This window comes from Aythya marila, assembly GCF_965140915.1.
Source record: "Aythya marila genome assembly, chromosome: 5".
Taxonomy (NCBI): Eukaryota; Metazoa; Chordata; class Aves; order Anseriformes; family Anatidae; genus Aythya; species Aythya marila.
Window position 1 is genome coordinate 26,025,141 of NC_139046.1, and position 23,449 is coordinate 26,048,589.

General features: G+C 51.6%; 2 protein-coding genes across 4 annotated transcripts in view; one reads left to right on the forward strand and one right to left on the reverse strand.

Moving 5' to 3' along the window:
• Positions 1–622: 622 nt before the first annotated feature.
• On the reverse strand, positions 623–15,298 carry TGFB3 (transforming growth factor beta 3). The gene is made up of 7 exons (XM_082761108.1): positions 14,389–15,298; positions 8,711–8,874; positions 7,301–7,430; positions 5,709–5,816; positions 4,727–4,898; positions 4,098–4,251; positions 623–1,766 (listed from the first exon to the last, which is right to left on the reverse strand). The coding sequence occupies exons 1-7, from the start codon at positions 15,152–15,154 to the stop codon at positions 1,608–1,610; spliced, it is 1,653 nt and encodes a 550-aa protein (XP_082617234.1). The 5' UTR covers positions 15,155–15,298; the 3' UTR covers positions 623–1,607.
• Positions 15,299–19,251: 3,953 nt separating this feature from the next.
• The window catches only part of IFT43 (intraflagellar transport 43), a 48,249-nt gene continuing 44,051 nt past the window's right edge, over positions 19,252–23,449 (forward strand). For all 3 annotated transcript variants that reach the window (XM_082760834.1, XM_082760833.1, XM_082760835.1), the window contains exons 1-2: positions 19,252–19,304; positions 19,389–19,478. In XM_082760834.1, coding sequence (XP_082616960.1) covers positions 19,260–19,304; positions 19,389–19,478 — 135 coding nt within the window. In that variant the 5' untranslated portion in view covers positions 19,252–19,259. The remainder of the gene's footprint in view (positions 19,305–19,388; positions 19,479–23,449) is intronic.

A 23,449-nucleotide genomic window follows, 5' to 3' on the forward strand; every position in this document is an offset into this window, starting at 1 on the left:
TTGAGGGAGTCAGAGAGGCAGCCTCTGAATCTCACGTGACATGCAAGTACTTGAGATTTGTACTTTTGGGAATATCTGTGGCTGAAAATAACATACTTTTTAGAAAGAGTATATTCATTACTTGCCTAGGCCACATCTGAGAACTTTTTATGAATATCTCCAATGTTTATGGTAAATCTGAGGGGGATTATTTACCTTTGTGTGCAAGTCTGTACTGGCAGCCCATATATATTCCACTGAACATAGGGCATTTGTCAGCTGTGACAACTGCAATTCCCTGATTACTTAAACAGGACTGTAAGAAGTTTTACATTTGAGGGGAGCTTTATATGAGTCTATCAAAATCAGATGGCAGAGGTGATGTGTACATCTGAAGGATGAGGGAAGGGCAGAGCAGATGCACACCAGGCATTCTTTGAAGGTATGAAGGGATTTCCATTCTGGGGCTCTCTGGCTAACCTAAATCGTACCCATTCCCTTGAAGAGACATCCTGGAAAGGGGAAAGATTTCAAAGTGATCGAGTATGCTACAGCAGTAGCACTTTAAAAACAACAAAGCATCTAGCCCTTCAACAAGCAACTTCCTTGTGGGAAAAAAAAAAAAAAAAAAAAAAAAAGACCATTTTCCCCCCCAAATATTTATTTTTTACAATGTTTTTGAGATTAATATTTTTTAAGTCTTGGCAGGTGAGGCCTGGGCCACGTTGAGATCATTGTGCAGAACTCCCCAAAGCACCTCACAAACCACAACAGACAAAAGGTCCTCAGGATGTATCAGCTAATGGGCCCAAAATTCAGGTACCCACAGATACTGCTCTTGCCCTGACCCAGAAACCATCATTCAGAAACTTCCAGGAAGGGAAAAGAGCTGAATGGAGGCATCAGTCCTTCTAAAAACGGACTCAGCACCCTCTTTGCTTGTATTTGCCCACCCTCAGCAGGCTGACTGGGAGCCCTGCAGTTTGCATTCAGAAACCAATAGCCAGGATCTGCCATCTGATCTTACAGGTTTGGCAGAAGCACAGTGACAATTGCACGACTCCTGGATCACAACTCTGAGGAACAAAAGTCTGTGTGCATCTCTGAGCATCTCCTCTTTGAGCAGCTTCCCTTCTTGGTGCATTTTCTTTCTCTGAAGAAAATTCCAAGATTTTGTCCTGCAGGAGAAAATAATTCTTCAGGCCAGTGGGGAGGGCTGAGGTCCCAAGATAGCTACAGCTAGAAAAGGAAATGCTGCCCCATTTCCACTCCCCCTTTCAAATGCTCTTTCTCATTCCTTGCCTTCCCAGTTCAACTACCCCAGCATTCAAATACACAGCAGTTCCTCCACTCTGTCCTTCTCTTCTGCACCAACTGTCCAGCCATTTTGGAGAGTGTGGCCTTCGTGACACCAAAGTAGCTCCCAGAGGGAAGGCGACATTGCCAACAAGACCGAGAAATGTTCCAGAAGAGATTCTCGAGGGCTGCCAGACCCTAAGCCCCAGGGTTTGGTGCTCGGCCCTCTGCATGCGGAGTCTCTGACCCCCGGTTCCTTTTGTGTTAGCCTGGGAGCAGGAGAGTGGGTGCTGACAGTTTCTCTCTTGGCTTTGGGCGGGCCAGGGTGCCTTTCAGCTGCACTTGCAGGATTTCACCACCATGTTGGAGAGCTGCTCCACTTTGGGGGTCCTCCCGACGTAGTACAAGATGGTGAGTGGCTCCAGGTCCTGGGGGACACAGCAGGGCGAGGCAGACGCCTCAGGGTTCAGCGTGTTGTATAAGCCCAGCACCTGTGGAAGCACATAAATGTGGTGACAGAGCCAGGAATCCATTTAAGCTGGTTGAGGACAGGAAGGTATTTGGTCTCTAGGTATTTGGACTATGCTCATCAGAGGGCTTTTCCCTGATGTGAGTCATACTCATCATGTCCTGACCATGGCCTACTCCTAAAAGGTATCACCTACCTGGGCCTGACCCAAAGACATTTTTCTCTTTAACTTTAGTGTAGCCCCTGGCAAATGCCTAAGGGTTGAAGAAGTGCAAGGAGTAATTCACTCCTTTAATTTCTGATTAGGTGTGGGGTATAACGTCACAATTTTTGCTTACAACAAGGCTGGGTATAACCAGCCCAGGGCTGCATTGTCTTTGGTTCCATTACAGAAACCAGAAGAAAGAAACCCAGTGCTGCTTATTTCAGCTAACATCTCTAGATAGCACTGGATGGATGCCCATCATCTTGAGTATCCACAGTTCCCTCCCAGCTTTGAACCGTCTCATGCTCTTGCTCTCCACTCCCTCCTCCAAGTCATTACACTATAATGCTGGAGCCAGGACAGTGTCCTGTGGGACCGCCCTGGATTCCTTCTCCCAGCTGGCCCTGTCCCACAGATGACTGTACACTCTGGCCACGCAGCCTCCACAAAAGAATTGCCATGTTTCTTCCCAGAGGTGGCCACTTCTCAGTGATACGCAACTTGCTGAATCATGGGGCCAAAACATGATCTCACCTGTGCTACTGCAGTCTCATTAGCATTTCTCTGGGTTATATGACAAGGTCCAGCACCTTGTCTGTTAACTACGGTCCTGGGGGATCAGGGGTTTTAAGGAGGCATTCTGTTCTATCATCCAGATCCACATAATTCCAGTTATTTTGGTAGAAACTCTCTGGAATACTGAGTGAAGGCCCTGGCTGTACCACATGGTTACCACATCCTCTGGGGCTGCTGTCCTCAGCAGAGTAAGTTAAACAAACTGGTGAGAAATCTGCTTTTTGCCATGTTTTTCCTAGTTTTTTTCCTGTCAGCAGTGGTATTGTTCTGAAGATTGCTCAGATCACTCAGCTGAACTTACTGCTTGAGCATTTCCTTTCTTGATCAAGATGAGAACATTAGGGACTGTACTAAATTCCCCTTTCTCTCATGCTCGTTCATCCCAGTATCTATTAGAGAATTTCCCAGGACAACTAGATGGTATATGTACCACCCGGCATGCATATTACCCTTCCTAAGCTGTTCGTTTACTTGCCTTGCCCAGCACCTATCCACTCCTTCATTCCCTTAGATCAACTACTCCCACTCATACCAGTCCTTTAGCCTTAGCGAGCCTTGCAGACTCTTAAGCTGTCAAGAAAATGTTAGCATCTTTCCTGCAATATCATCTTTACGAAGTCAATTATTCTTCTGCCAAGTCAGCATTTTTCCAGTGACTTTTTTAGTGAAACCTGAAGCTAATTTTCAAGTGAGTTGCTGCATTCTCTGACTTGCTGCCTTTTCTCTTCTGTGGACAGAAGCACAGGATTCTCCTCTGGCTTTTCTAGCTTTAGCAATGGACTGTCAGTTGATTAGTTTGTCTGCTCCTCTGTACTTCCTCCATTAGCATGCATTTCTTTTGCCTTTTTTCTTATGCTCTAGACAGTAGTGGGGCTCAGATGGCACTTTTCCCAAAGACTGCCCAGTGTACATATGTTAAACAGAGGTTATGTGGAAGTTACATGAAAATATTTGCTTTCAGTCAGTCATATTTGTGAATTTCACTGCCTAGTGGGTTCCTCCCTCCCATAGGCCAGGTGGGATTTATACAGCTGGAAAGGATGGCAGTGCAGAAAGGGGAAGCTTGCTGCATAGCCTTGTTCACTTCTGGACGTGGACTCCCCCTTACTTCTGGACTACAGCTGCCCCTGTAGGAGTAGACAGCATGTGTGTGCCATGGCTCAGCAGCTTTGCATGACAACCTGATACCGAGTGTACAAAAATCCTCTATCCATTGAAAAACGCAGGAAAAATTTAGGCAGAACATAATGACCAGGGTTGACATTAGATTTGAGGGATTTGGTTAACACTCTGGCCCTTACCAAATAGGTACCCTAAAACTGTGAGTCCTGTTACCCATCTCACCCAAGATACAGCATACTCCTCAGTGTTTGGCTGGAAGCATGGACTCTGTATTGATTCCCTATGAAGAACATCTCCCCCCTGAACCTCCTAGACTTTTTCCTGCAGTTTCCTTGGAGTTTTTTACAAGTATTAATCTGAACTGCTTCTGCTGCTTTGAAGAGACCAGATGTGATAAGACTGAGGAAGGAAGGGGGAGACAGAGCCCCAAGGAAAAGACGCTGGATGTACCGTGCTGTGAGTGGTGTCTGCGCTGCGCAGGTACGGACAAGGGCCCGAACAGAAGTTAGCAAAGTAGCCTTTAGGTTCGTGGACCCACTTCCAGCCCAGGTCCTGTCGGAAGTCGATGTAAAGAGGACGCACGCAGCAGTTCTCCTCCAGGTTCCTGAAACACAGCATCGGCACACAGTGAATCTAGAGAAGGGCCTTAAATGTGCTTGCATGATGCAGCTTCCCGAAGAGAAGGGCTACGATCAGTGGGACATGGTGCTGGCCTGCTCTGGGAGTTGAGAAGTGGCAGAGGCAGGCAAGTCAGCCGCCTGGCTCTGCCCACACACTGACAGGCAACCCTGCTGCTAGCCCTTGGGGGCAGCACCTTCCTGCTGTCCCACACCCAGGGCTGGCAAGGGGCTGCTGAAACTCAGCCAGAAGCTCACAGCGACTCTGCTGAGCTGGCCAGTGTCCTTCTTGGACACCATGAGGAGCAGTCGGCTGAGCAGCACTCCTCACATGGCCCCTGCAGCACCGCAGTGACCCACAGCCCCTCGGACAGCACTGCCTTTCCCGGAGGTGAGAAGTGTTGCCACACTTAACCAACCTCAGGCGTGGGACCCGGTGACAACAACAGGATTCTCACTTACCGAAAGCAGTAGTTGGTATCCAGGGCCCGTTTCTTCCTCTGGCCCCCCAGTGTTGGGCTCTCCAGGCGGTGTGGGGGTAACATCATCAAGATGAGGTGGGGATTATGCAAGTCCTTCTGCTTCTTCAGGCGCCCTAAGTCCCCACGGCCATAGTCATCCTCATTGTCAATGCCTTCGGAGAGAAACGGGATCCACAGAGAAGATGTCAGTGTGAAAGTGGAGGACACAAGATTTTTCATTCAACACTTTCATGCCTGCCCTTGGACTAAGGCAAAAGGGACTCAGGCACCATTTCCACTTATGCTTGGACTTCTTCCCTCCCAGGGACCCCTGTACTCCCAGTGAATCTGACTGCTGCAGGCCTGAAATAGAGTCTTGCGGGCCACCTGTTTTACCATTTGTAAACTGCTGGTGGGGCCATTAATCCATCCCACTCGCTCCTGGCTTCAGTCCCAGGACAGGCAGGAAGATGAATGGTTTAAAGAAGATGTCAGATCATTGGCACTCTGCAGAACAGCCTCAGAAATGGAGCCTGTGGGGGCCAGTGGCTGCAGCCCAGGGCTGCAAGCCAGGAGGTTCCTACTTCTTAGGCCAGCCAAGCCACTGACTCTCTGGGCCACCTCACACAGGATGCCTGACTTCCTTGTGTTCCAGTCACCCTAACTGGAAAGCAGAGCCTCTGTGGAAATCTGAGAAGGCATCAAGCTGAGCTTCCCAGAGAGACACTGAAATACAAAATTGCTCCTTTCTGCAGACACGCATGCAAACCCACCCAGCCGGCGCTTGCTTTCCCCCATTTCAAATCTATCTACAAAATGGGTATACCTGTATGATCAGCATGCAAACCCAGAAGTGTATTCTGTACAACAAATGTTATGCAAGGTAAAATCCTCAATTATACAAAGGAAGACCACATTTTTTTTGTTAGACACCCCAAGCCTTCCCTTCTCCAACGGCCTCCCCTAATCCAGCATTTTATCACCTTTGAATTTGATCTCCAACACCTCATGCAAGTTCTCCAAGATGTCCCCATTGGGCTGAAAAGTATGGCAAGGGCAATGTATGCTAATTTCCAGGCCAAGGTTGGACTCTGCAAAGAAAGAGAGGACTCTGTAAGAAACTGCTTTCCTCGGCTGGGATGAGGACTGTGCTGAACTCCTCGGCTGTGGGGTCAGTCTCAAAGCGAGGGGTGCTACCAGAGCTGGGGCACAGGAGCTGACTTGGGAAGGAGAGCGGGAAGCAGAATTTTGTGGCCTCACTTGTGCCAAAAGCCATGCTCCTGATGACCTGGTGCTTCTGGTTAGGTTTTTTAGTCTATTCAGCACCCAAAAACATTTGTGAGCTTTGAAGAGTTCCACTGGAAAATTAGTATTTTGAAGAGCTGGCTTTGTGGTGTCTGTGTTGGATTAGTTTTGCCGTCCTCAGTACCTGTCTGCTATCTGGCTTCTGGTTAGTGTCTGAAGGAGAGATCTGAAACTAAGCGAGTTGGATATGGACAAGTAATTTCACTGGAAGCGTTTTTCTCAGCAGCTGCAGCCTCCTGTTTGGTTGAGCCGCTAGCGGTCTCATTCACACAGACTTTCCAGAGGCAAGTCTATTTTCATAATAACTTCCTGGACCAGTCATGCTGTGTGGGCCTGACCCAGGGAACATAAGACTCTTATGAAAGCTCTTTTTTTTTTTTTCTATGTTGTGTCATGAATTGAAACATCTGGCTCCCTGGGGCATTGACAAGGTGCCTAGCACCTTTTTTCCTAAGCGCAGCATACTCCGTGGTGTCTGTCAGCCAGAGAGAGCTCGCCGCAGTTCCAGCGCTGAACTCCAGCCATCAGGACACAACTGGGAGCGCTTCAAAAAGGAGGAGCCTACAAGCTCACAGCTTATCCTTCCAGGCAGCGGCTGCTTGCCAGTGCCTGCATTCCAGTTTTCAGTGGCACCTAGCTTCTATCTGTGAGGCCAATCCAGCTGTGAGTCACGGTGCCTACGCTCCAGCTGTGAATGGGGTCAGTGTTCTTGCTGGGAGCTGCCCCGTAGCTATCTGTAGGGCTGCCCAGTGGTGGCAGAGGTATGTTCTGTCTAGGTGTGTCAGCCTCTGGTATTTCCTCACCTTTATACCTGCCAAGCTGTAAACAGCTAAAGAAATCGGGATCCATGCTGTTTTTTCCTACTAGATGTGCTCTAGCTCACAGGAAAGTTAAAGCAGAGCAATCCTCATTTTCTATGAGTTGCAGATGATAGATTAGACCAGCGGAGAGGTCCCCCTGGGCTTCGAATCAAAGAAACAAAAGAAGTTCCAGCATCTCTCAGCAAAAACAATTTCCTCCTCCACAGGACGAAACCTTATTCCGACTCAGCCCACAGAGCTACCCAGCGGGGACTCCAGGCCAGAGCTGGGAGGCTGCAAATGTCACACACCGAGGTGGCTCTCCGGGGGAAGGTTTGTTCCCAAGCTCAGAGAAGCTGCCCTCTATTTGAGCAGTGCTCCTGCAAAACTAGGAGCAAATACATGCTCCTGCCAGCACTGATCCACATTTCTATGGACGTCTTGACACCCAGTTGTGGTAAGACCCCTACCTCTGTGCAGGAGCCACTCGCGCACAGTCTCGGTGACATCGAAGGACAGCCACTCAGGGGAGCCCCGTGTCTGCACGTTCCTGCCGCTGAGGTAGCGCTGCTTTGCTATGTGCTCATCTGGCCGAAGGATCTGCGTTGGAAGGAGTGGTAGAGAGAATCAGCCAGTGCCATGCATGAGGAAGGAACAGCCTTGTGGCTTTTTTTTCTTCCACAGCTTGCTACAAACAAATTCAGGTGTGGCCCAACACATGAGACAGCAGAATACCGTGGCACAAGTGAGAGGAACACTTCAAAACCAACCTGAACTCCAGAGCTACATGGCATCTATTTCTGCATCCTACGCAGCTCACCTCTCCCAGCCCATCCTTGTTTCGGGATACATACCCAGCAGCAGAAGCATGCAGCTACAGATGGAGCAGGTGGTTTTATTTCTGTATTCATGTGTGGGATGTGGATCTGGATTTCAAAGTAGACCCAGACGTGGGTAACAGAACACCTTGCTGTGGGTTCCTTGCCTTGCAAGCTTGTTGAGTCCTACAAAGTGGTGTTTTCATGTGTCCTCTACTCTTCAGCTTCTACCAAAAAACATCAGGGCTGATAAGATTTGGAGAACTTCCTCCCCCAGCTCTGATATTCCCTGCCATTTCCAGACAGACAATCACAGTCTGTGCAAAGTGCACCTTGCTGCAGCACCCTGGGTTCATTGCACAGGACACAGAGCCCATGGAGAAGCTTGGGGCTTGCCTCCTTGTCAGCTCTCTCATCTGGTGGAGAACTGCTCTGACTTTTAAAGCTCAATTCCAGGAAGACCTGAAGAGCTAACAGGCAAAGGGCAATTTTAGCTGCATTCCTCCTAGAAAGTGGACAGACACCAGCCTGTGGGAACGTGCTGCCTGGATGCTAAATTCTGCCATTAGCTGGGTGGTTTGGCCTGGCCTGAGACCGCTTCCAAACCCGAACCAGACCTTTTGGTGCCAGGGGAGCCCAAGAGTTCAAACCAAACACCAGATAAGCATCTACATTAAGGGTGCCAGGAACTGTGCACCCAACTGCTGGTGAAAGGAACATTGAAAGCGAGCATTTCTTTTCCAGTAAGCCTGTGACAAGTCAGAGAGCTCCACCCGTTGGATTAGCACCAACTGCATTGTGCTGCGATAGTCAGAGGAACAAAACTGCCAAGGGACCTACGCATGCAGATGTGACAGAAGGGTCAGGGATCCTCCACTGGGGAGGAGTGCCTCCTCCAACCCCCTTCTCAGTGCAGCACAGAGCTGCAGCGGGCACCACAGCGGGGTGCTCAGAGCAGCTGGGCCATGTGAGTGTGAAAAAGGACAGCACCGCCTTGCACACATCAATTGAGGCAGTGATTAAGGAGCCTCAGGCACGGGGGAAGGTGAGGAGGATACCCACCTGGAAGAGCTCAATGCGCTGCTCACTGCGTTTGGAGCTCGGGTTGGGCACACGCAGCACCCGGAACTCGGCTCGGAACAGGTTGGTGCTGTTCTTCTCTGCCGAGGACACGTTGAAGCGGAACACGTTGGAGGTGACACCTTTGGGGCAAATGCCCAACTCATCTAGGAGAAAGACAGAGGGAAAGACTGAGAACCTCAGGCCAGAGGTGAGGGATCTCAAATAAACAGACTGAGAAAGAGCTTGCCAGCTGAGGCCTGCCACTCAAACATCTCACCACCTTTAAAGTATGGTTACCTGGCTAAAGATAAGACAGGATGAATTCACTCAGATTTGCTCTACGTTTGGAGTATTTTGCAAGATCTTCCCACTACTGCCACTGTTATTTCAATGTTGCAAACCAGAGAATCACTGTAGATCAACAACAGTATTTTTAATCCTCTCTTCTAACTCTGCTTATTGCACATTGCTAGTACTCCTAAATCTGCATTCAAAATGACAACCCCAGCCAAGGCAACGGGGCAACCTCATTTGCAGCTAGTAGGATCCATTCCCAGTCGTGGTGGTGGTGTCACTCTGATCCTGTGCTCATGCTGGAGAGATGAAGGTACATTGAAGGTGATCCTGTTACAAACCTTGACATCGTCTCCTAAAATGAAAGCCAGACAAGTGTCCACAAAGCATGAGGTGTGGAAGAGTTCTTGGGAGCCGTGACTGTTCTGTGTACCAAAAGAACTGGGTTTTAAGGTCAGTTCTCACCCATGACCTGGAGGAGGAATTCATGGATAGTACCAGACAGAGAGTTCTTCAAGGACAGAATAATAGTGCGGAGAGGCCTGCGGAGATCAGACACATGGGCAGGAAATAGCACAGCAAGTCTCTGCCTGGATGTGTGCCTGCTGAGCAGAAAAATCCACTTCGCAGATGCCCAAAAAGACAGTGGGTAAAAAACACAAGGTCCAAAAAAGTTCTCAAAAAAAAAAAAAAAAGCTTCTCTTCATTGGGACCATCTTGGTCCCATGGAAAAAGCTGTGATTCCTGTTGCTCCTCTCCTATTGACCCGTTAGCCTTCAAGGCTCAGCATCATTAAGGCTTTAAGGTTTCCTGCAGATAAGGCACAGCAACTCCTGCTCTACACCCACATGCAGATCTGTTTGCAGTTCTACAAAGCTTTTCATATGACCTCTGGCTGTTGTCCAAGGCAACACGAGGCTCTCATGTCAGCTGATATTTGTGTGTTTTTTTTTTTTTTTTTTTTTTCTTCTCTTTCCTTTCTCATTTTATATTAAAGAAGAAAAAAAGAAAAACTGTCACCTGTTCCCAGCCACAGTTCCACTCTGTGACAAATAGGCTGGAAGTCCTGGTAACCTTGAAATTATATTCCTGGAGCTGGCCCCTCTTCATAGCACCACTGTCTCCCAAGGGGAACAGGTTCTGAAGAGGGACTAGTGTGGAACAGTGCCTGAGAGCAGAAGTTCACTTCCCGTGCCAAATTCTGCTTTGAGCAATGCTGATGCACTTCTGGAGTCATCTCCATGAAGATGAACGTCTTCCTCTTGTGCTACACCCAGATTTGGCAAGCAGGAGCCTGACAGCTTACAAAGATGTGTTCTTAGGCTGCAAAAATTTTACTCAATAAGCTAATGACCAGATGCTCCCATTGAGATTTGATCGGAGGGTTTTTTGCCATTTCTGCTGTTGAATGGAGCAGCATTTCTGTACAGGAACATCTCTGCCTGCTATTAAAGACATGAATATTTGGTAGCCTCAGGAGACTGGACCCCAATTGCAGTTGCAAGCTGGTATGCTCAGCCCAACAGCCCTGTGGCACAGAGTGCACCGAGCCACGAGAGGACACCCACTGTGGGGACTCTACCACTGTGACCACTTCTAGGTTTTGTGCCATGGAAAAGCACAGATCAGCTAGCTCTGATCTCATTAAATGCCCCAAGGCATCTTCGTAGCTGAAGCCTAACACTCATAACTGTTCTGTGTCACAGACATAGGTGGATACTGCGTTTTAATACCCCCCTTAAGCTGTTTTGTAATCCTAGCCCTATTAATAGTGCTGCTGACAGCCTGCCCTTCCACTGCAGGGCCAACTGCCTGTCCAGGAGGGGTGTCCCAGTAGCCATCAAAATGCCTTTCTAGATCAGATCAGTGGTCAGGCTAGCCCACTAGCTTTTTACAACATTGGCACTTTATCTGATAATCTACTAAGAGACTGCAAATCTGGTCCCACAGCACAGCACAGCTGAGAGACAAAGTGATTTATTGTTCATCAACTCCTTACCATGTTCTGCCTAAGAGGTGAGGCAGCTGTGCTGGTAACAAATAGCCATCTCCTGCACTTCCCTGCTATCTCCATGCTGCCACCTACCTACTTCCTTCCCCAGTAAGGCAGAGGTGTCTTTGGAGACCTTCCTAGTGGAAACGGTAATGGCTATTTTCCCTTTCCTAAGGAGAAGCTTCCTATTGCCTTCATACTCTGGGAACCAGCCCTCTGCAATGGGGTGATAGAGCTGCATTGTTTCGTTCTCAGCACTGCAAGGTTGGAGCCCGCTTCCCGCAGCTGGATGTCCAGAACACGTCTCACTCCCAGAAAGATGTCTGCTTTGGGGCAAAGTCTTTATTTTAAGAGGTCACAGGCAAGTGCAGCTAGGTGACGTTTTCAGGGAATTGGGTCCAGTCCCAGCTCGTGGTGCATTAACTATGCTGGAATCTGGACTTGTCCAGATACCAGCAAGGATCAAAACCTAGAGGCAGTATTCCTGCAAGTCCACAACAGCCAGTGGCTGTAACAAAGCCTAGAGGCAGGGAATCTGTGACACCTGTGTACCCATGCCACTCTGTTTCTGATATGACAGGATGCATCCTCACGATCAGGCCCTGCTATTACTGTGGAGCTCAGCCAGCCTCAGAGCTGCTGATGGAACAAATGAGACCAGCAGCCTCCTGGAGTGCCAGGTGGGATGCAGGGAGCGTGTTCTTTGGGAAATCCCCTCTTCCTACAACTGCTCTCAGCAAGGTGCAGGTTCTCCATGTGCCACCAATCCCACACAGCTACTGTTTCTGGCCTGCCTCGAGGCAGTTGATCACTGTGTGGTTCCAGTCTGACGTCAAGGAAGGGCAGGCTGGCTGCAGGCAGGTGCTGCTTCACTCAGTGTCATAGCACTGGTACTTCAAGGTGCTTAATGTCAAAGCTGCAGAACTCAAGAGAAAAAAAACAATCCTTCTGGAACTGCAGGTGGCAGGTTTGGAAGGAAGGGGTGCTTGGCCAAAAGACCAGTTGTTTTAATTGCCTTGTCTCTCATGCTGTCTTAGAAAATGGCATGGTTTTCCTTGGGAAGCAAAGCAGAGCTCTTTGTAGGACTGTTGCAGATGCTTTCTGAGCTTGAATCTAATCAACAATCAGTGCTCAAGGGGGTCTGAACCCCCATGGGTTTTAGAAGATAGTTGAAGTGAGTGGCTGATCATGAGGGAGCTATTCTCAAAAAATATTCCTTATAATTTAGACAACATCCCTGAGAGGCACAGCAGCAGGAAGACCATTCCCTGAATCATCAGACAGCTCAGGGTGGGGACAGGGACCTGCTCCTGAAAATCCTTCCTTCCTAGAAGGATCAGGCTCTCCCTGCTGCTATTTTTGCTCCTCAACTTTGCTCACTGTTGGGCCTTAAGTCTTGGAGAAGGATGACTTCTCTGAGCCAACAAACTGCTCGACTAATACTCTGGAGCTAGAACAGCGTGTGTGCGCGCACACGCATTTCAGCCTTGTCTGTATCATCTTCACAGTTCCCTCAATGGAGCCGTGCTCCCCTTCCCCCCCGGAGGAGACGGGCTTTGGCTCCGAACATGCTCTGAGATCACCACCTGGCACAGTGACAGAGTCATGGGAAAGTTGAACATCAGCCACTTTTGAAGACACGGGGCCAAATTCAGCCATGGTGTATGAGATGAAACTCCCCAGGTTTGAAGAGGAGCGTGCCTCTTGACACCGCGGCCCGTCTGCAGCTCTTCTCTCCTGCTGGGACCCAACTCCAAAGTTCCCCCTTTCTCTTTCTGTTGCCCACTCCCAGGAATTCAATCTCAGCACAACTTGGTCTTGCCGTGGTGTCCTAGAGGGACGTGGGGCAGATTGGTTCACTTCATAGGCATGGAGGTGTTACTCTGCACGTGGTGGACAGTGGCTGAACCTGTGGGACTTCCCTTATGGCAATGTCCATGCCCACGTGCAGCACCCACTTCTACTGCCCCGAGCTCTCCTCTCTCCTTGCACTCACAGACCCTCCCCACTGCCTCCCCACTCCTTCTTGTGCACATCTTCCTTCACCTTACCCCTCTACTTTATCCAAATCCACTCCTCCGACTTCATTTCCCACTGTTAGGCTTTCCCAAAACACACCAGTTCATAGTGCAGCTGTATTTTGCACAGACGCTTCGTTTCCCCACATATTTTTAGAATTGCACTTTAGTAGGTCAAAAATGTTGAAATCTGGGTAAGCTGCTAGTACTCTGTGCACTTTCTGTTCCTCGAGTCTTGGTGCCTCCTGGACTAAGAGCTAATCATATAACCATATGGAGTGCCGTCTGCTAGAGATTAAGTGAAATTTGTTGCATTACCACATTGTAGCTCTTATTCCAGCTCATCATATGTCAAGATTAACATAAACCTGGCAGAGTAACTGCATTCTGAGGCTGCCTGCACCGAGTCACAGCTCCTCCCCAGAACTGCAGGCGTTCAAGTAGAGTCCCCAGCACCGCACTACATCACGAGAGGACACCCTGGATGGGGTATGACTGCATGCCCACCAACATCTTCCAACCCGAAGGAATCCAAAGCACAGACCGAAAGCACTGCTTGTGCCTACATCTGCTCAGCATCTGCAGTCTACTCAGGGTTCATGTCTGCTCACTCTCTGTCTTTGCATCTGCATCTGCTCAGCTTCTGCACCTGAATCTGCTTAGTGTCTGCATCTGGGCCTGCTCATCATCTGCTCTGCACCTGCTCAACATCTGTCACGTTTCCTCAGTGCCTGCATTCCCTAGGGGGTCCCCTGTGCATCACTGTCTGCTTTGCACCTGCTCAGCATCCCTGCTATCTCCTGCTCCCTCTCTGATCCCTCGCCGCTGTCAGCGTAACATCCTCCACGGCGTCCTCCATGCAGGAGCCTTCCCAGTGACTGCCTCGCCACCCTCTCTGGAGCCAGGCGGGTGCCGGCTGACCGAACAGGTTGCCTGGATCTGCAGCAGGGACGAGCCCAGCCACCCGCCCGGCACCAGGGACCGGGCTTTTTTCCCTCACCCCATGCACCACACTCCCCCTAAGCCCCCTCTTCCTCCTCTCCTGCCACCTTCCCACCTCGCCCTCCCTCCCCTCCCAGCCTTCCCTTGCAGCTCCCGGGCCGGGGACCCCTTTGGGTGCCCCGCCGGCTCTCAGCACCCCGCCTCCTCCACCTGCGGGGTGCTGAGCCCCGCGCCCCCGGCCCCTTTCACCCCCGCACCCCAGCGCGCAGCCGGGCAGGAACGCGCCCCAGCCCCTCCGGGACCCCGGCCCCGGCCCCGATGCCCCGGATCCCCGGCGGGCGCCGCTCCTCGGCTCCCGGTGCGGCGGGGCAGGCTGCCCCCGGGTGCGGCACCCCGCGCCGGGCCGGAGCGCACGGGAGCCCGGCACTTACTGTGCTCGGGGAGGCCCTGGATCATGTCAAATTTATGGATCTCTTTGGCATAGTATTCGGACTCGGTGTTGTCCTGCGAGCAGCTCTCCTCCTTCTCCTCCTCCATCTCCTCCAGCAGCTCCCGGGTGCTGTTGTAGAGGGCCAGGATCTGGTAGGGCACATGAGCCGGCCCCACGGTCTCCGGGGGGCTGGTGAGCCGCAGCTTGCTCAGGATCTGCCCCCGAATGGCTTCCACCCGCTTCTTCTTGATGTGGTCGAGGTCCAAGGTGGTGCAGGAGGACAGCGCGAGGCTCACGGTGGCGAAGCTCAGCAGCGAGAGCAGCACCAGAGCCCTTTGCACGTACATCTTCATGGGCGAGGGGGCGGCGGCGGCCCCCGGGAGAGCCCCCCGGGCGGCGGCGGCGGCGGCGAGCGGGCGCGGGGGACCGGGCGGTGCTCCGGCGGCAGCCTCCCCAGATCCCGCGGGCTGAGGCTTGGCGAGGAGGTGCATGAACTCACCGCGCCGAGCGCCGCTCACGACTTCCAGGAAGAGCTGGCAGCGCTCCGCGAGGAGAAGCGGCGGCGGGCGCCGTGCCTCGCCGCGCCGGGCTCCTTCCCCATGCGCCGCCCCGCGCCCCGCGGAGCCGGGAGCGCCCCGCCGCGCCGCGCCGCCGCACGTGTCAGCAGCAGCAGCAGCAGCAGCAGCAGCAGCAGCGGCCCGAGCCGCCCCGCCGCCGCCGCCGCCGCCGCGGGGGGAGAGCGGCGCCCGCCCCTCTCGCTGCACCATTCATGCCCCCGCCGCCACCGGCATCGCCCCGGCGGCACCGGCACCGGCGGCACCAGCAGCAGCCGGGCTGCCCCCGCTGTCCCCCGGCCTGCCCTCCGCCGCGCACTGCCCCTCCGCCGGCCTCGCCGCCGCCGTTTTATACCTCCCTCCCATGACGTCCCCGGGACGGGGCACCGGGGGGGGAGCTCCAAGCCCGGCCTTCGCCCGCAGCACCGCGGCTACGGCGCTCCCCGCCCGGCCGCCCTCCGCCACCCCCCACCCCGACCACCGCCCGTCGGGACCCCCCGCACGGCCGGCGGCACCGGGCACCCCCACCCCCCCGAGCCCCGGTGCCGGGTCCCCCGGCGGCGGGGCGGCACCGGGCGCCCTCCGACGTGGCCGCCGCAGAAGCCGCGGCGGCGGAGCTCGGGCGCCCCCCGCTGGAGCCGGGCGGGGAGCGGCCGGGCCGAGCCCTTCGCGGTGGTCCCCGGCGGCGCCGCTCCCGTTAACCGAGGGAAAAGCGGCCGAAAGCGCCCCCCCGAGCTCCCCGGTGCGGCGTCTTGCCCGGGGGTGGCAGCCCCCAGCACCTGCCCCGCCGCCCTCCGAAGGAGGCCAGGAGACAAAATGTTGGCCCCCTGCCCACCCTGAGGCTGCCCAGAGACATCATCTGTCCCCTGTCCCGGGTCCACGGGGCCTCTCCGGGAGGTGGGATGTGTCCCTTGGCCGGGCCTTCGCTTGGGGACCTCCTGGGGATGAGGGGTCTGGGGATTTGGGGTGGGTCAGGGGCTTCGTGCCCACTGGCTGCCTTCCCAAAGAAGCTGGGTGGTGAGCTGTGAGGGTGCGGGGCTGGAAACACCAGGACATGCCTGGGGTCCTGCTGTGGGGGGAGCACAGCTCTGGGTGGAGACACTGAGTGTGGAAGAGGTGCGGTGGAAATCCACGGGGTGGCTGGGAGCGCTGGATTTGAGCAGCTTTCCCTGAGGAATGCAGGCTGTGTGACCCTTCAGAGAGGAGACTGAAGGGCGAGCTGGACATGGCTTGTCTGGGCTTTGGGGAAGGTCAATTTGGGAAGACAGTTCCTCAGATGACCGAGCAGACGAAGGTGGAACAAGGTCTGGTGGCTCCAAAGTGACTGCAGGCAAACCAAGACTGCAAATGAGCACTGCCATTAACAGTCCGCGGGATGGGGATGGGGATGGAAGTTTCTAGCCCTCATGAGATGGTTCTGAGATGAATTCTGGATGCTTCTCCACTCTGGGAACTCCTCTATCCAACGCGTTACTTTGCTAAATGCGGTAGAACTGATTGCTTTGCACTGCAGCAATCCATTTGCTCCAGTGCCACATGGTGAGTTATTAGTTAAGATGGAGATAAGTGCAGGAATTATAAGAGATTATGAAAGGAGCTCCCCAATGGCTGGTCCTGGGCCCAGTTTTCATTAATGATCTTGGCACGCTGAAATGAATGTGCTAATGAAATTGGCTGTTTGTCCAAAGTCGGGAGGCTTTGTCAATACAGGGGAGGACTGGGGTATCCTACAGGAGGGGGTGGTAATTCTGATGGCTGAGATGGAAAAAATGGGATGACATTCAATAGCAGAAAATGTGAGATTACGCTGCTAATGGCTGTGAGCTGACTTTGCCGTTGCGGATTGACAGTGGGGTCTTACTGCTTGGGAACAGTAGCACAGAAGAAGGATGTGGGGGCAGTGCCGGTTCCAGTATCAGGCCGCTCACTTCCCGCTCGGTGTATTGGTCTTTGTAGGTTGTGAGGAGGTGGAAAAGAAGCTCCGTGGTCTGACACACGCTGGAACCACTGCTGGTGGCTGCAAAGAGCAATCGCCAACAGTTTGCACATCTTGGACGTGCTGGGATCCAGCTGGGCTGAGGGAGAGCCTGACAGGGCTACCAAGCACGTGAGTATCGGAGGAAATATTTCACACTTGGTAACCCTGCCGGGGGTTTGTCAGTCTGAGCTGGGGCTGATGTAACTCGAACACCGGCTGTTCTCGTGGAGATCAGGACAGGTGAAAGCATGGGCCTTTTCTCTCCTTTCAGAGGGAGGAATCTCATTTTTGAAGCTTCACAACGGTAGGATATACTGGCCCAGAACCTGTGTGAGTAACAGAATATTCATAGTTTTTCCCCTCCACCAAAAACCCTGAGAGATGAAGTATGTATTTTCAAGTGCTTAGAGAAAAAAATGCAAAAAAAAAAAAAAATCAAAGTGAAGTGCTTGGAGCTGCTAGGGTGGAGCAAGCTACCATTTGCTTGGCTCTTTGCTTCCCAGTGGGAGCTTAACATTTAGGGTGAACTGTCCTGTGCCAAAACCAGGAGTCTGGCTGGCCACCTTGTGCGAAGGGTGAGGAAGAAAGGCGAAGCACTCTGTGTCACTGCTTGCTCCTAGAGGTGCCCTGCATCCCATAAATTCTGCAGCTGACTGCGAGCTGCTTGACAAAACCTTTACCTGCTCTGAATAAGGTTGTCATTGTTCGCTCCCACTGTAGTGCTACCATGTGGGCTTTCCACCATGGCTCTAGCTGTAACTGCATGTGTGTGCACTTGCTTTAAAAGTGGTCTAAGACCAGAAGCGTGTGGCAATGCTCAGGCGTGATTGCTTTCCCAGGCTCTCCAGGCTTTCTCTTAGGCAGAAGGAGGACTAGACACAAGCTCTATTCATAGGTCTAGGCAAGAAGTAATCAACAGCAAACGGTGCTAGCAGGGGACTCTGTTAGTCCTATTCTGTGTGATTGGATTTGGGTTGAAACCAGATGGATGGAGTCCATGCTTAGGTGTGAGAACTTGTATGTGAAAGGAATGCTTACGTAGTTCTTGCTGTTCAGAGCAGAGGGGGTGGCTGCACTTTGATTTATAGTGGGGACAAAACCGAACAAGTAAGGCAGGGTGAGAGTTGAGAATACACTGGAAAAGAGAAACCCAGCCACCGCAGACCTAAGCTGAACAAAAAACAAGTGCAGAAGGTGGTTTTAGACAGCCACGGAAGGAACAGAGGTTTGTCCTGTTCATTCTTTCTCCTTCTTGGTTGAGTAGGGGCTGGTCTAGGGCCAGGATCAAACACAGGGGAGAATTATGCTGCTCAGAATGAGTGACACCAACATTTAAAGCAAGCAAGACTCATTTTAACCACAGCACAGAATGAGGGATGAAAACTCTTTCTCCTCTGTTGTCTCCCCCAAGCAGGCAAAAACATATCAGTGTGGGTGACAAAGCCCATTCTGAGGAGTGGATGTGTCTGTGTGGGAACATGGAGAGAAGCAGGGCAGGACGGATTTTAGGCTTCATTCTTTCTACATATCTGCTCTTCTCTCCCAGGGAGGATTTCTGAAGTCACAAGTCAAAGTTCTGGGGCAAGGCTCAGTTCTGCTACTGCTCAGTTGTTTTCTTTCCTGCATGTTGACTGCTTCTGTCACCCTCCTTCAGTCAGCCTGAGGCTGGTGTCCCTGCAGTGGGCAGCACCCCGTGTCTCTGGGAGGGGCTGGGGTGTGCTGCTGGGGTCATGGCTGGGCTGAGGACCCGGGAGAGATCACGAGGAGAGGGCTGGGAAGGGACAATTCGGGATGAGCCAACTCCTGGGTCCTGCTGTTTTGTGATCTGTCAGCTCGAGGCGGCAGCCTTCTCTGTTCCTGCCCTTCCTCTGGTAGCAGCACCCCACCAGCCACCAGTTTGGGGTCCCAACTGCCCAGGGCCTGCTGCTTTAGCAGACGTTGCTGTGGGTACAGTCACGCTCTTCAGGTGCTATTTGCTGAGCAAGAAGCCAGTTGTGATGGCACACCTTCACTCAGACATCCCACAGTTTCTCGTGCGACCCGGGGCTGCATTCCCTTCCCTCTCCTTGCATCTGCACAGCCCCAGCTCTTTGGAGGAGTGGATGGGAGACGCGGGGCCGCATTCCCGTGCGGTGAAACACGGGGCTGGGGGAGCAGCGCCCACTCCACCGATGGGCACCCGAACCCGTATAATCGAAAAAGAAGAGCCGAACATCTGCTGGAAGATGACGATTTCACAGAGCCGGCTGCGGGGCTGCGGTGCCGGTTGGAGGCCGGTGGGAGGCCGGCGGGGCGGGGCGGGCCGGGCCGGGCCGGAAACCCCGGCGGCGGCGGCGGCGGATGGAGGCCGAGCGGCAGCGGGCGGCGGCCCCGCGCCGGCCGGGGGTGAGCGGGGCCGGGGCTGGGAGCGGCCCCTTCGGCCGGAGCTGCCCCGTCGGTAACCGTGTGCTCCTCCCCTCTCTGCCGCAGGTGCCGAGGATGGGCCGCCGGGCACGCCAGGACCTCCCCCCCGCTGAGAGCGGCAGCAGGAAGAATTCCTCCTCTGCGTCTGCCGGAGAGGTGGGTGTCCTCCTGCCGGGGGAGCCGGGGGTGTCTGCCGGCCCGGACCCGTCCCCACGGAGAGGCTCCCCCACGGGGTGCTCTGCCCGTTGGAGTTTATCCGAAGAGTCAGCACCCAAGAGGCTGCCCTGCCCCTTTCCCCCTGCCGCCTTCCACACAGGCTCTACCCTGCGGCTGTGGTTTCTCAGATGCATGGAGAGTTGTACCAAGCAGCCCTGGGGCCTCTCCACCCCCTACATATCTCCCACGGGTATCAAAATAAGAGCAGGGTGATTGCTTTGTTACCACTTTTGCCACCATCCGTGGTAGCAAGGCAGAGTGCAGGTGAGCAGATGCCTTTCCTTTGAACTTCGCTTTTGCTAGAGGCAGAGTACAGCTCCTGGTGGTCACCATCAGGTTTGTACAGCAACATTACTTTTCCTTCCATCCATGCACAGCCACAAAGGTCATGCTAGGAGCCAGCTTCGCAGCGTCAGACTTTGTCTCATGGGCAGTCATGTGCAAACTCAGTTCCCGCTTGGCTCTGGAGAAAGACTTGTGTTCAGGTTCTGTTCTTTCAGCACCTCTTTGGAAAACAGCAGGCTGTAAAGAACCCCTCTTTCACAGGAGGGTGAAGCAACATCCTAGAATACCCAGAAAGATAAGATCTGAACCCTTTTGCTTCACTTTCTTGCTTAATGCTGCAGAATCCTTAAATCCTGGAAGTTTGCTCTCTGTTGCTCTCCACAGGCATCTCCTTCTGAAAGGAGCATCTATCTGTCAGGAAATGACGTTCAGATGTTTTCCCTTACACCTTCACATGGATAAAAGGGTCATCAGACTTCCAGCACGTTGGCAGTGGCATTTGTTTAAACGAGATAATCCTCAGCTTTTTGCAATACCAGCAGTGTTCTCCAACATATTGCATCGTTGGTTTCTTTGAACTGTAAAACCACTTTGCCCTGCTGACTACCCTGGCACCAACTGTACTTGAAGCTTCTGTGCTGGCAGCCCTGGGACAATCTGTCTTAGGAGTGGCTACTGCTCTGATACTCTGTGGCATGACAAAACTCTCACTTTGAGTAGCTGCATCCCGGTCATCTGTGCCAAAATGTGTTTCTAGGGGTTGTTTCCCTGGAGTCCCTTCTATTCTGCTGAAAACACACTGTTACAGCTCCTCTTACAATTACACCTCATGTAGCTTTTTTTATTCCCCACTGGAGAGAGTATGCTGTTTTCTCTTTTAATAGGCCTAACAGAGAATCATCTCCTCCCACCTATGCACTCTTCTTCCCCGGTTATATTAGGAGCTCAGGAGGAACTCTGTGAGGGAGCTTCTGGAAGGAGTGAAAGGCCCATGCTCAGAGGTCACCTAAACTCTGCAGAGTGCATCCTCTTTGATTTAGCAGTTCTCTGCCATGTTAGCAAAAATGGAGTGCTCTGGTTTCTGGGGTTAAATCCCTTTCTACAGGCAAACCAACTCCTTTTGGCACAGTTGTGGGTACTAGAGAATGAGGAAGAGCGCTCACAGTAAGTGGAATAACTGATACTTGCCTAGATGTGACGCCCAGCCTCGTCCTGGCTGTTTCATGTGACTAGCAGAAATTATTCTAAAATTTTAGCTCCTGCATCGTAAGAAGTTGAATATACCTTCGCAAAAGTTCAGGTGTTCCCCTGGTCAGGCTCTGTGCTTCATCAGTGAGCCCCGTGAAACTCCTGTTAAGCAAGGCACACAGGGACCCTAACAGCAGATGGTTTCACCTGTGCTTTCTTCCATCTGTCCTTGCAGCGCTGGGAAGGCCTGATAGGAAATGTCAGGTCTGTGCAAAGCAAATGGGGCTCTTTATCCACATCCAGTAGTGGATCTTTTGTAATTTAGAAATCAAAATAGCAATGGGGCCCATAGGTAAAGAAAGCTTTGAAAAAAATAGCTGGTGCTGCATGTGGGTGTTAACGTTGGTTAACCTCCAGATGAAGGCAGCTCACTGTCAGGTTGTTCTCTGCTGGAACTGCCCATCCTCATTTATGGACTGATTCCGTGGTTAGAAAGTGACCAAGGCGTGTTGTAGGGGTACTGACTGACTGTACCGTACTGCAGTTGTACTTGGTGCGTCTCACATCACAGCCATCCTAATAGCTGTGAAGAGATCATAACAGCTCCAGTCCCTGGGCATCCCTGGAGAGGACTAAGAAATAGTTAGAATCTTCTGACCAAAGGCAGTGAGCGTTTCAGCAGCAGAAGGGTGAGGCCTTCCACGCCTTAAACGATTCAAATATGTTATTGCTGGATCTTAACCACCAGGAAGAAATGTTTGTGTCAATATTCTCCCTTCAGACAGCTCTTTGTTGCGAAGTGTTGCTGTTAACTGGAAACCTTGGAGCTACTGGAGAAGAGACAAAATCTACTATGTATAAACCTCAGCCTTTTCCTTTGCTTCAGAATTGGAGGCCTTTCATACACGGTCATATTTGATATCAAAACGAGCATTTAATAGATCTAAGCTTGCATTTTCCTTCACCCTAGGTTGGCAGTCACCTTTCACTTTTCTGGAAGCTTGGCCTTGGCTTGCCTCCAACTGGTGGGGGCAGTCGTTACAATGGACATCTCATGCAGTTATCCTGAAACCCTTTCAAGGAACCTTCCCAAAAGAAACTCAAAATAAATAAATAAAACCCATACTTTTTACTAGAACTGGCAATAGTGGCCAGTAAATAATTTAATAACAGGAGTTTTTATTCCTATTAGTGATTTTGAAAACAAAGAGATTTGTCCTAAACCTTTGCCTATTGACACCTTCATGGGCAGTTTCACATTCAGGATAGTGATTCGGTTCTTGGTGGTTCCTCAAGGTTTTAAAACTGTTTTAGTATTCATCTTGACTTCTTTTTTTATATTTTCATGTCAATCCACTCAGCTTCCACTTAGCTCAAGCTTTTGATATGAACATCTCATTTGTCTTAATGTTCTGGTCTTTCCTTGACAGTGAGAACCATCCTGGATGTGTTTTCCAGTCAGAGCAGCTTGCTTGAAGGAAGCAGAAAGTACCTGTCTGTCTATCTGCATTTCAACATTTGAGTTTATTACAAGGAAATCACTTTGAGGTGTGAACAACTCATTTAACATAATTAAAAAGATCTTTGTTTTCAAGTCAATATGCAAATCTTCTGACTTGGAGTGTAGATCTTATCGGATTACTGCTGATTTCTTGTTGACCTGGACTCTCTACCAAAAGAGACCCCAAACAATGGTACATCTCATCACCTGTCTGTTGTCTTTCACAATTGTGTTGTGAAAACCTTTTTTCTAGGGCACAGCTGCAATCTCTTGTACCTTGTAGCAGGCTATATGTCCCCCAACCCCTATAAAAATATAAAAATATGATATTTTTTAACTCTTTTGAGTGTCTGTTGTATATATATGGTGCTTACTCTCCCACAATAAATTCCTTAACTGTAGGGGTACCTCTATGGTTCCTTTGCCCAAATCTCTATTTGATAATTCCCATTCCTGTGGGAAAGCATCTGCGTTACCTTCAAATTCAGACCTCTGGCTCCTCAAAGAGCTCAGTGTCAGAAAGCTCATAGCCTGCCACTGACACGCAGAGCATTCCTGCCTTTTCAGAAGTACAAGTACTAACAAACAACATTGCAGCTATGTATTATTTCAAGAGGCAAGAAGGAACATGATTATTTGCTGTAATTGGTGCAGTCAGCATCCTTCTGCAACAATGGCTGTGCGTGTTCCTGGCCTTTACAGCTCCTTGGCAAATTAGCAGGCACTTCTTGGGCACCCTGGGGAATATGCCGTAAATGGGAATTCCTAGAGATAAATCTGCTAGCAGCATGCCAGAACTCTGCATTTCAAACATTCATTTTCAGAGGGGTAATATAGCCATTTTTCCATCGGGAGGCCTTTCCCATCCCTTGGCTTGCTGTGTTACTTTTCACTCATCTTGATGCTATCGTGTTTCTGACAAAATCAGACAGACTCA

Bases quoted from the DNA above. Each gene is read 5' to 3' on its own strand.
- TGFB3 (XM_082761108.1), bottom strand. From the start codon at position 15,154: ATGGTGCAGCGAGAGGGGCGGGCGCCGCTCTCCCCCCGCGGCGGCGGC. The intron at 4,899-5,708 runs GTGATAAAATGC...TTCTCTCCGAAG, and splicing joins GTTGGAGATCAAATTCAAAG to GCATTGACAATGAGGATGAC. The intron at 1,767-4,097 runs GTACATCCAGCG...GTGCTTCCACAG, and splicing joins CAGACACCACTCACAGCACG to GTGCTGGGCTTATACAACAC.